This window comes from Delphinapterus leucas, chromosome 5, assembly GCF_059928025.1.
Source record: "Delphinapterus leucas isolate spDelLeu-1000000601 "Yukka" chromosome 5, BTC_Dleu_Yukka2, whole genome shotgun sequence".
Lineage (NCBI taxonomy): Eukaryota > Metazoa > Chordata > Mammalia > Artiodactyla > Monodontidae > Delphinapterus > Delphinapterus leucas.
This window is the reverse complement of record NC_143133.1, coordinates 22339713-22352083: the sequence shown is the minus strand read 5'-3', so window position 1 is coordinate 22352083 and position 12371 is coordinate 22339713. Positions and strand designations below refer to the sequence as shown.

The following is a 12371-nucleotide window of genomic DNA, read 5'->3' as shown; positions in this document are numbered from 1 at the left end:
AGTTCACAACAATGTACTTCTACAGATTTTCTCCTCCATACTCTGGACTGAGAATTCTACTTCCTCATTTTACAAGTGAGGAAAATGAGGTCTAGAGGCCCAGGAACATCACCAGCATTACAAGGCTAGTGAATTGCTTGAACCAGAGGCAGCGTCTTGGTTCAGGCTTTCTGCCCTCCCCTCGTGCCTCCCCACCATGCTATTGAGGCTAGAGACAGGAGGGGCAGGTCCTGAGTCAGGCACTTTGACTTCGTGCTCCTTGTTCAAACCACAATCCCATGTAAACCCAATTACTCAGTCTCACTCAGCCAGTGATTCCTACATCAACCTTCACTCTGCATCTCAGAGCTACCACGTCAATGGCAAATGTTATCACAACAGACAAGAGCCAGGGAATGTCAACCTCACAAATGCCCTGTCAGTGAATGAACTTGATAATTTAAAACATTCCAGAGGGAGTTCTCCCACTAGCAGGGACTACAGGCTCCTTCAGAGGGTAACGAAATGGCCTCCCCATCAGCAAGGGCCAGAACCCTCCAGAAGGGTTACTCCTCCACCAACCCCAACCTTGCAGCCTGACAACCTGAGAAAGGAACCTGGGAAATGAAGCCTCTGGGTGATCCTGGGAGAAATTCCAACGTAAACACTGTGTACAGCTTGGCACTGGGATTCTCACCAGCAACACCTCACAGGACAAACAACAATGGGATTCCAGCAGGGAAGGTGTGATGCGGACTCCCTTCCCAGGGCACAGTCCTGAGGGGTTGCATGGTCCCAGCATCTCCCACATCTCATACCTTGGCTTCTCCAGGCCTGCCTCCAACTTCTCCCTTCCTTAATTTATAAACACAGATGATTTATTCCCCGTGTTGTTTTTACTATCACCCTGCCTTTCAAGAGTCCCTCACTGGCATCCGTGCGCCTTCCACATCAAATCCACAGGCTTTACCATTGGCCTAACTTCTCTAAATGCTTTGTTTCCTGGCACTTTTCCAGTAGATCCTTTCGAGGATGTGGGCAGTATCAGGAGGTCAAAGTTTCAATCAACCAACATGCAAGTGTAGAAGGGACTTGTAAGATCATTTTAGTAGGTTATACAAATGAGGGCTGGAATCTCGCTCACCTTTGAAGAGGAGGACCTTGGGCATGAGCTCCATTCTGGCCAAACTGATGGGGTCCATGAGGCGGATGGCCCTGAGGCAACATCCCCCCAGGGGCAGCAGCCCCCAAAGGCCCTGCTGGCTTCATCATACCTGCAAGGGAAGGACATGAGTTTAGAAGAGTATGAAAGTGCAAAGAGAGAGGACACAAAGATATTAGGTTAAAAATGCAAAATAGGAGGGGGAGGGGGAAAAACAGATTAGAACAAGTTCTCCTTCACACTTGCTTTAACCATCTTGCTTACCAATGCCAGGCTGTGGCATCACTATTTGACCATCACAATGATAGAAGAGCAGAAATCCTTTTAACGCTAAACAGAAACTAAAATAGAAGAAATAAATATTTGCATTTGGTAGAGAGGCAACTTGATGGAACACACTATCACACAAAGAATGCTAGAATACACAGTGAAAAATGTCCATTGGATATCAGAATACAAATCTGGAAAAAAAAAAACAGTATGAGGCATCACAAAACATCCTAACTCTAATTATGGGGGGAAAAAGACCTCTGAAAATGCCTTTATTTGAGTTACAGCAGGAGGAACACGAACGGAGGATAGCATCTGTTTCTCCAATGAATCCAGAGCACGGCCTTCAGAGTTAATAATTTTTCCAGGATTCTCAAGAGTTGAGGGACTTCTCAAGTCATCATGGTCACTCATACAAAATACGGAATCAGGGCTTCCCTGGTGGCGCAGTGGTTGAGAGTCCACCTGCCGATGCAGGGGACACAGGTTCGTGCCCCAGTCCGGGAAGATCCCACATGCCGCGGAGCGGCTGGGCCCGTGAGCCATGGCCGCTGAGCCTGCGCGTCCGGAGCCTGTGCGCCGCAACAGGAGAGGCCACAACAGTGAGAGGCCTGTGTACCGAAAAACAAACAAACAAACAAACAAAAAAACAAAAAACCCCACAAAATACGGAATCACACGTGATTAAGAGATGCTCTTGGCAGTGCCGGCATTTTAATTTATAAGCAGCTCTTCTCCAACAGAGATCTTTAAAGGTTTCTCTTTAAAACCATTCTCAGACATTTTTCCCTCCTTCTTCTACAGAAATCATGGTAGAGGAGAAAAATCACTGAGCTTGGGTTAGAGCAGTTCGACGCCCCATCTGGCCACTTACTAGCAGATGGATGGCTCTGGGAAAGAAGTTTATCTTTGTGGACCTCAGTTTTCCCTTACTGGAAAAGGAGAGGCTTATACTAGATTACTTGCGACACCTCTTTCAGTCTTTTAAAAGGAAAAAAAAAAGAGAAAAAGTATATTTCTTCTATTTGCTCTCTCTACTTCCATCCTGCTTGTTTTTGCTCCAGGCCATTCAATTTACTTTTTTTTTTTTTTAATTTTTATTGGAGTATAGTTGGTTTACAATGTTGTGTTAGTTTCTGCTGTACAGCAGTGAATCTGTTACATATATACATATATCCACTCTTTTTTAGATTCTTTTCCCATATAGGCCATTATAGAGTATTGAGTAGAGCTCCCTGTGCTATACAGTAGGTCCTTATTAGTTATCTGTTTTATATGTAGTAGCATGTATATGTCAATCCCAATCTCCCAATTTATCCCTCCCTCCCTTACCCCCTGGTAACCATAAGTTTGTTTTCTACCATTCAATTTACTTTTGATCCCATTTTCCTCTCTGGCACCACCACCAATGACCTCCTGGCTGGCTTCTGTGCACTCCTCCATTTGACCTCATGATGGTATTTCATACTCAACATCTCCTTTCTGCTTTTATCTTCTTCTAGAAAGTTTATTCACTCAGACAGTAAGGGAAGTGACTGGATGACCTTGCAGTAGCCCCGAAAGAATTTCTTACATTGTCACACTGGGTTTGCCAAAAAGTTCGTTTGGTTAATGAATACGTTAATGAATATATTGTTCAATAAAGTTCTTGATGAAACGAAAAATGTGCATTTTTACTTAAAACCGAACAAACTTTTTGGCCAATTCTTTGGAGCGCATGCTCTCAGATGCCTGGGTAATGCAGAATGAAATATAACCAGTGAGGTGGCAGTATTCGTGAATAATATTATTGAAACTTTTACAAAGGTTTATTTTCTTAAAACAGGATTCCTCAAACTTAAGAAAAATTTTATATTACCTTTACAGTCACAGTATATTTAGCCATTTTCCATATACCAAGAACAAAAACAACAAATATTACTCTTATTTTTACATAGAGTTTAAACCCCAAATCCAGCAAAGTTAGAAAAACATGAGACTTGCAGTCACACAGACTAGAGTTTGTATTCCTCCCCTACCATTAAACACCTGTGACCCTGACAAGATACGTTGTTCTTTCGAAACCTAAGCTTTTAACACTGTACCATGGCAATAATGTCCCCTGTCTCTGTGGATTGTTCTGAGAATTAAATCAGGCGATGGGTATAAAAGCATCCAGAACAATGCCCGATAAATCAAGGTAATCTCTCAAGAAATCTTAGTTTCTCTCCCTGGCCATATCCCTTGCCCTTTTTTTCAAGGATTTATATTCTAACAAGACATATGTACCATAATTATATGCACACTAGTATTTTCATTTTTAAAACATTATTTTGGACAAAGTAGAAAATCTACAATACTAGCACTAAAGCAGTAAACAATCACATGCAGTACAAGAAACTAAAGATATTCTCGTTTCTTAAATAAGTAGGTAAACAGCAATTTCATCAACAACCCTCATATATATGTCTAGAAAATCAAAAAACTGTCCTCGGAGTTACTCATGTCATGTGTACATGAGATGCACATATTAACTTGTTTCTAAAAACAAAACTGAAACAAAACAAAACAAAACACAGCTCTTACTCAAGCAGAAATGTCATACACCAATCTTACTAAAATGTTCTTTCCCTTTTATTTTTATTTTTTTAACTTTTTATTTTATATTGGAGTACAGTTGATTAACAATGTTGTGTTATATTCAGGTGTACAGCAAAGTGATTCAATTATACGTATACATGAATCTACTCTTTTTCAAATTCTTTTCCCATTTAGGTTGTTACATAATATTGAGCAGAGTTCCCTGTGCTATACAGTAGGTCCTCGTTGGTTATCTATTTTAAATATAGTAGTGTGTACATGTCAATCCCTTTTATTTTTGGAAATTAACTCTATAGCAATGATTCAAACTCATTCTTGTTCAACATACATTCAATGTGCCTCTGAGGCACTAAGAGGTCTTAGGGAAGAGATACCATGTAAACAATTACAGTGCCCTGTGACGAGTGTTGTGATATGCAGAGGGACTACCTAACTCTTCCTAGGGGAATCAAGAAAAGTTCAAAGAGGAAGGACTACATGAGCTGAATCTTGAAGGACAGGCAGGAGCTGTCTTAGTACAGAGACAGGATAGGGGATCCCAGGCAGAAGGCAAAGCTCAAGTGAAGACCTGAGAGAGCACGGTGTGATCAGGGACTGGCAAAAGGTGCGGTGTGAACAGATGGTGGTGAAAGTGGCTGGAGCAGAGGTTGCCCAGGTTGGCTGGGGTCAGACTGCAAAGTCCTGGGTGCCATGTGGACTCTATACTCAGGGCAAAGGGAAGTCAGTATCACTGTTATCTGCAAAGTCATAGTCTTTGCCTGGCCACATCACTGGCATTTTCATAAGTGATCAGAGATAAAGAGAAATCAGGTTCTTTATAGAGCAGTATGAGAATTTTAATAGGAAAGCAAAACCATACCAAGAAAAAGATCTAACTATGCTTATGCTCAAAGAAAAATATCTAAAATCATAAACTGGTCTTTAATGCAGTGACAGATTTTATAGACCAGCTTATTCAATACCAGTTCCAATTCCTTTCTGGCTTGCCTTTCTGTATGGTCCTGAGCTGGAAAGATGGAATCTCCATTTCCTAGACTCCCTTATAAACTGGGCTGCCATGTGCTCTAAATTCAGCAAAGCCAAACACCTTTGGGAGACCCTGGCCAAGGGGTAGAGATGGTGGCTCCAGGTTAGACAGGCAGTGGCTGCTGACGGAATAGCCCCATGTAGGGTGCGCCCTCTATGGACCGCAGAGTCCCAAGCCTGGTTCTCTGACTCTCTAATATTCTCTTAGCTTCCTGATACCCTTTTACAAATCTCTTTCTGCTAGACTGGCTTCTGTTATTGGCAAAAGAACCCCGGCCAATACAACATCGCAGAGAAGCACATCTTGGATTTGGCCCTGGATCTCACAAACTAAAACCAAAATTAAAAACCATTTGTTTAAAAAAGTTTATCTAAAATAAACAAAGATAAACTCCCTATTATATGGGCAGAACTGTAATGACTATTGTTCCTGAGGCACTGTGCCTGGTGCTGTACCTACATAAGCTCACTACCTATCAGAAGCCTCACCACCCCCAGAGCCCCCAGCCCCAGTTCCAGGACATCAACAGTTCTTGCCCCTCAGCTTCCAGACCGGTGGTCCTCAACCAAGGGCGATGTTGCACCTGAAGGGACAACAGGCAATGTCTAGGGCTTTTGGTTGCCAGGGCTTGAGGCCAGGGGCTCGGGGAGGAGAGGGAGAACTGGTATCTAATACTAATGGGCAGAAGCCACAGACGCTGCTAAAGGCCCTACAATGCACAGCACAGCCACAACGAAGAACTAGCTGGCCCCAAATGTCACCAGTGCTGAGGACAAGAAACCTCGCTCCAGAAAGCAGTGTGCCCACTCTGATTCCTTCTCCACACTCTTCCTAATGTGGAGTGTAACTGAAAAATATACACGGGATCGTGACCCTTCCCAGCCTACAATGCTTCAGCAGCACCCCACGGCCCTTAGAATAAAGCCTAAATAAAGCCTTAGTGGCCCCACTTTCCACTTCAGGCACCTCTCACCGCTCACACTCCACACCTCAGCCATGGTAAACCTCTTGCAGGTCCTCAAAAGTGGCACCTCCCCAACCCCAGCAAGCTGCCTCCCTACCTGGCCAACTCTCACTCATCTTTCAGGTCTTTCCTTCCAGGAAGACTCCCTTTACCTGTAAGCCTTGGTTAGGTGCACCCACCGTGTGCTTCCAGCCCACCTCTACCTCCTCAAGATGGTGCTTCCCCCGCACTGTCATTGTCAATTTCCTTAATGCGTGTCCTGCCAGACAAGTAAGTACTATAAGGACAGAGATTAGCTTCATTTTATTCATTGTCGTATCTCCACAAGTATTTTGCTCACTCAATAAATCTGTTATATTTGTTATGATATAGCACTAGCATTACACAACAGGCACAAATGGCAATATGGTAGGTAAGAAATTCAAACCAAGACTTAGCACTGGCCAGATCTACAGTAAAATAGATATTTCAAGGAACCACAGCTAAGTTGCCTGTGTCTGTCACACACACACAAAAAATAACAAAAGGATCACCAAAAGGCTAGAAAAGAAGGCACGTGATGACCAAAGACTAAGAGATCTAAGGTCATTCAGCACAGAGAAATAGAGGCCAGGGTAATTTAGTGACCTCCTTAAATCATTAAACAAAGACACCATAATTTACAGAAAGGTACGTATACAGAGTCGGATAGCCTGGTATCCATCTGAGAATTGAATAAGGAGAAAGAGGTTTAAATTAAAGCATGAAGGATTTAATCCAACAAAGACAGTTTTTTTTTTTATTATTGGTAAACACCTGAGTGTTTTGCTGAAGAATGCAGCAGCTGGTCATTCACTCATTCGTCGAACATACATTGAATGAAGACCTTCTCTGCTCAGGCATATCTATTATACACAGTATGGTAAATTGTAGTGAGGCTGCACAGGTGTTAGAGAACACAGGAGAAGAGGATTTACAAACAGCTTGAGGACGAATAATGGTCAGAAATGCCTGCAAGCACCACACGTGAACTGAGTCTGAAGGAGGAGTGTGAGGTACGCCCTGCTGGGAGGAAGAACATAGAGGCACGGGTTGGCTTTCTGGTGGTCCCGGAAAGGTCTGAAGCAAAAGAAATTCAGAATTAGATTTGCAGGCTATAAGAGTCCCTCCAGCACAGGGCTGAATGTTTGGAGAAAGGCAGAGAGGGTTAAGAGACCATGTTAGTAATCCAGGTGAGAGGTGGATGGCTGGAACAAGAATAGTGACAACAGGATAAAAAGGAGGAAATAGGTAGAAAAGACACTTATGATTACCCCAGAAGAATTTGGATTAGAGAAGGTAAAAGGAAGACATTTTTTTTAAACAGTGAAACTTTCTAATTTGGGTAGCTGAATGAATGATAGCTGCCGGGTGAGATACAGAATATCAGAAAAAAATAGGTTTTATTAAAAAAATACGGAATTATTTTGGACGCGATGAGTTTGATATACCTATGTAAACAGGTGGGCAATTGAAAATACAGATTTGAGTTTAGGAGAGACATGTGAACTGGAGAAATAGATCTGAGAGACTAGTACTTTATATGGAATGATACGGTTAAGGGAAAAAATCTACAGAGTGAGAGGAAAAGAGGGGTGGAGACAGAAGAAAGAAGGAAAAAAAGCACTGCTTAAGGGTCATGTAGAGGGGTGGGAACTCCTTAGAAGATGTCCAGAAACCCACCAAGAAAAATAACAAAAGGATAGTGTCACTGAAACCAAAGGAGAAAAGAGTTTTGTACAAACAAGAGCAATAAACGGTGTCAAATTCAAAAGAGGACAGGAGAGCGTCTACTGCATTTGGTAATAGGAGGCCACCAACGACCCCGGTGGGAGAAGGGGAAGGGTGGATGGGGCCCAAGCTATGGAGCAGAGACCACACTGAGCCATGGAGGGGCTGCAAGGCAAGGATGGAGAGTGAGTGAGTGAAGTGAGTACTTGTTTAAGAAGATGGCTGTGAAGACAGGTAGGAAAAGTGAATAATACTGAATGTTATACTTAGGTGCGTATTGGAGTTTGTTGTTTGTTTTCTTGAGGGACCGGGGCATGAATCTTGGCTACACCACCAGCTCTGTGACCTTGGATAAATCATTGTATACCAGACATTCAGTTTTCTTAGCTGCAAAATAGGGCTAATAACGTCCTGAGTAGCACTGCATGAGGATTAAAGAAAATAATCCACGTAAATCTTTTAGGACCAGCTTTTGATACATGGAAAGCATGCAAAGAGAAATTTATAATTATCATTATATATAAATGCTGAGCGGGAATGAACCACCGGACAGAAAGAAACCAGAGAAAGATGGATTAAATGGTTCCTACAGGATCCAGACCTAGAAATGTCATGGGGAGGACTGGTCCTGGACAAGAGGAGGATGCCTCCCTCATTTGGAGGTTTTTAAAAATTATGGGCAGACTAAGTCATCAGAGTGACTTCCCACAGGAAATTCACAGTCTCACAGCATCTTCTACAGCAAACTGTGCATGGCTGCTACCACCAAGCCTCCCTAGAGGCTTTCCTCACCCCTGGCTGACTCTGCACCCATACATGCTACTCAGCACAGCCTCGATCCTACACACCTGAGTCAGTCTTAGTGAACCCCAAGAGACACTCATTGATTTATACACAGCCCATTTCCACCAAGGATTTGAACTGAATTCCTCAGAATTCCCTCAGAAGTCCCAAGAACTGTCTTACATAAATATTTTTAGGGAATCTAGGATCATCAGAACTGAAACAAGCTGGTATTAGCCTCACTTCTGACTGAAACTTGGTCTCTCAGAGCAGCCCCTTGATAACAGGAGGTGACTTCATCGTGTCAACTGCCATCAGAGCAATAGCAATCTCACTCCATTACTCCTTTTTCTCCCACCTCTGCTCCAAAGCCAAGATTCCCTGCTGGGTACCATATTTTAAGGCAACCAATATTATTCAATAATGATTTCAAAACAAGGCCATGTTTTTCTTGTTATTATCATCACTGAGTAATCTTCTGCATACAAATCTAATGATATTTTTCCAATATCAACATATGTATATATTTAATATACATATATTTAGTATATAGTGTGTGTGTGTATATATATATATATATATATATACATACATATATAATTTGTGGGGGCTTTTAGTGTTTACAATAACCTCACACCACTGATTAATAGCAAGAGCAAGTCTAACAGTAAAAACAAAACACTCAGCAAGTGTCTTTGTTTTCATCTATATTTAAAAAACAAACTCATTCTGGTCCATGCAATAACCAAACTAATGAGGTAGGCTTTTCCAAATAATCCTATAATCTCAAGCCATGACCATTCAACTCTTCCAAAGCTCTTTCAGAACATCTTATGTCTCTGAGGCTGCGATTCGATAATCACATATGGGTCAAAATAATGCACTTTACCTGGTGGAGAACCTGTGTGAGATGGGTCCCCATAGTGCCCATAATGCGGTGGAGAAAGGCCTATTCCAGGCTGGGACTGAGAATAAGGAGGTGTAGCCACATAGCCTTGTTGACTCATTATGAAAATATCATTCCAAGGAACAGTTCTATAAAAGAACCCTGCAACAGATAAAAGAAATTGTTAACAAGAGGGTTTGAGTCACTTAACGTTATTAAAAATATAAACACTGTTAATAAATGTTTATGATGGTTTGAGAAAAGGTACAATTATCAGGTGCATGAGACAGCTTCATATCATACAATATATCATATCATTACCCCCTAAGAAGGCTCTAACCATAGCTCTGTGGAACTCAGCAACTCCCTTCTATAGCCCTAGGCAAATTCTCAGGCATGAAATCCTGAATAACAGCTGCCAACCACTTTTTCATTGTAAGACTAAACTGTTTCACAGAGAGTCTCTCATAAACGTATCTACTCTTTTGGTGCCTTTGGTTTCCACAGCCCCATTACAGCACAGAGCTTGTCATTGGCAATGGTCACCTTGTCATTCATTCGACTGACCAGCAGAACTGCTGGTAGTCTGCAATCAGATGTTTTGACTTGTGTCAGTTTAGTGCTATCCTAATTAGTCATTTTAACCAGGCAGTTAGGATAAAGAGAAATCAAAAGTCCAAAAAAAAAAAAAAAAAAGTCCAACAAATATAGCAGAAGGTAAGGTGATAATGGACTGACTTTATGAGTCATATATTGATGAAGCCAGGTGGCAGCCTACAACTATTTGAGAGTTGTCAGTGGTTTCTCGGTCAAAGATGACAGACTTTCTTTCTGATTTAAATATCATACCTCTAAGAACATATGCACATATATTTAAGAAACTAAGGAAAAAAGTCCAATTGCATATGTGTTTAGGCACACACATACACACACAACTCACAAATACAACAGATCTATCTTGATTCTACTCAGAACCCAAACATCAATTTGTTTTAAATTTGTCATTTTCTCCAAGTTTCATAAATAAGAGACATTTCATAGAACTATTCTTAAAAAAAAATTATAATAGAAAAAGCTCTGAATCCTGGCAAGAGAAGTGGGTTTACACTACAAATCTGCCAATACTTGGCTGTGTGACATGGAATAAGCTGAAGAACCTCTCTGGGCATCAGGTCCCTCTTACAAAATAAAGCTTCTAAAAGCCTCTCCAGATATAAAACAATGATTCTATGATTTCTCTCCAGTTTTTTCACCCAGCATAGGAATATTCTTCCTTTTGTTATTTTATGATGCTACCTTTTATGCTAAAAGTTCAGTGCAACCTGCTAAGGTCTGAAATCTATATTCAGGAAACTGCATTCTTCATTTGGTTTCGTTTTCATATTAAACTCTAAGACTCCAAAATTAAAGCAACGAAGTAAAAATATTATAAGATCACTTTCTTCTCCTTGGAAAGGAAGATCTAAAGAAAGGAGAGATAGGCCTGCTGGTCCACTGTGTTACTGACAATATATTTTCCCTCCTCCCACTTAGCGGAGAGAGACGTGGCAGCCTGAGCTTTGGTCAAGCTCATCCAACCAAGCGCATTTAGGAAGTCAGCAGGAACACACCTACGTAGCAGCCTGTTGCTGACTGACAGAAAGGAAAGGCAGGGATGTTCACTCCAAAGAGCAGGAAGCAGTCGGGTCCCTCTTAACTGGTCCTGGCAGGAATTTGCTTCCCCACGCAATCCAGTTTGCCACGTCAAACTTCCTCACACGGAGCCCCAAGTTACAGAAACCTGACTCAGCTTCAAGAGGCAACATGGCAGAAAGCCACTTGCCACGAGCAGACCGAGGCTCAAAATCTGGGGAGCTTCAAGCCCAGGACAACCCCCAGTCCGCTGTCACTCGACCATTCCAGCCAAGATGGAATCTCACCCTGGGCCAAGTTCGGATTTGGACAAATCAGTTTCACTATCAGGCTGTCCCAAAGCTTGAAGATACAGCTGCCAATATTACCATGAGAATTTACAACATTCCCTTCCTCCAAAGAAGGGGAAATTAAGTTGATACGGAGATCAGAAAACCACTGGTAGCGACGCTGGAATACCGTGGCTACTGAGGGCCGTAATCAGAGAGTTAGTTCCAGCATCCCCAGACACAAAGATGGGGGCGGGTAAAAAATGCCCACGCCCACCCACCCCACCCCCAATTATTAAACTGCACGAAGGGGCTAAAGGAGCAAAGTAGGAGGTCTCCTCCGCTGCCCTGCCACAGGTGAGCATCCAGCCTCTGCCCACCCCAGGCCCCCGTCCGGGCACCGCACCCTACTCCAGCTGTGCTTGCGGAGGGTCCCGCCGGAGCGCAGCTAGGCTGGGCGAGGCATTACCTGGTCGGCTGCCGCACGCCGCCGGGCTTCCGAGAGCCTGCGCTCTGCTCCCAGTGCCGGTTGCCCCCGGTGACCCAGGTCCCGCGGCGGCCGCTTCTCCTGCCGTGCCTCGCCTCGGGCCGGTGTCCCCACAAGCTGGTTTCGCTCGCGGAGTTGCAGCTGGCCTGGGAACTGCCACGTCAAACACTCTCCCGGCTGCGCGCCCCCGGCGCCCGGGCTCTGACCGGCGGCCGCGCTTCAGCCGGCGCACGCGCACAAACGCCGGCAGGGCGGGGCCTGCGGCGGCGCCCGCCACCCAGCGCGGCACGCGTATTGGCCGCGCGTCCTCCCTTTTTTTTTGTCTTTTTTGCCTCTTCCTGTCCGTCTTGTTTGCCTGTTCCTTTCCCTCCAACAGGTCAAAGATTTTAATGCTGTTGCTGAATCAGAGCAACATTTTTACCGTGGAGCCCCGTAGGAAGGAGGGAGTTTGTATTGAGGGTTCATTCATTCTTTCATTCAACAGGTTGCAGATTCGGCTGTTCATTCATTACATATTACTTGAGTAACTAGGATATTTCAGGTACTGCACTGCCGATACCGGAAGGTACACGCTTCCCGGATC

The 12371-nt window shown here is 43.4% G+C and overlaps 1 protein-coding gene and 1 long non-coding RNA gene across 5 annotated transcripts in view; both read right to left on the bottom strand.

Annotated features, from left to right (window-relative positions):
* Window positions 1-12011, bottom strand: part of SEC24D (SEC24 homolog D, COPII component) — a 110246-nt gene extending 98235 nt beyond the window's left edge. For all 4 annotated transcript variants that reach the window (XM_022596445.3, XM_022596446.3, XM_089911292.1 and 1 more), the window contains exons 1-3: window positions 11771-12011; window positions 9404-9562; window positions 1124-1253 (exon numbers count right to left, since the gene is read on the bottom strand). In XM_022596445.3, the coding sequence (XP_022452153.2) occupies window positions 1124-1253; window positions 9404-9521 (248 nt within the window). In that variant the 5' untranslated portion in view covers window positions 9522-9562; window positions 11771-12011. The remainder of the gene's footprint in view (window positions 1-1123; window positions 1254-9403; window positions 9563-11770) is intronic.
* On the bottom strand, window positions 1588-8089 carry LOC149749099 (uncharacterized). The gene is made up of 2 exons (XR_016393164.1): window positions 7998-8089; window positions 1588-7080 (listed from the first exon to the last, which is right to left on the bottom strand). It is a non-coding gene; the product is annotated as an uncharacterized LOC149749099 (long non-coding RNA).
* Window positions 12012-12371: the final 360 nt, after the last annotated feature.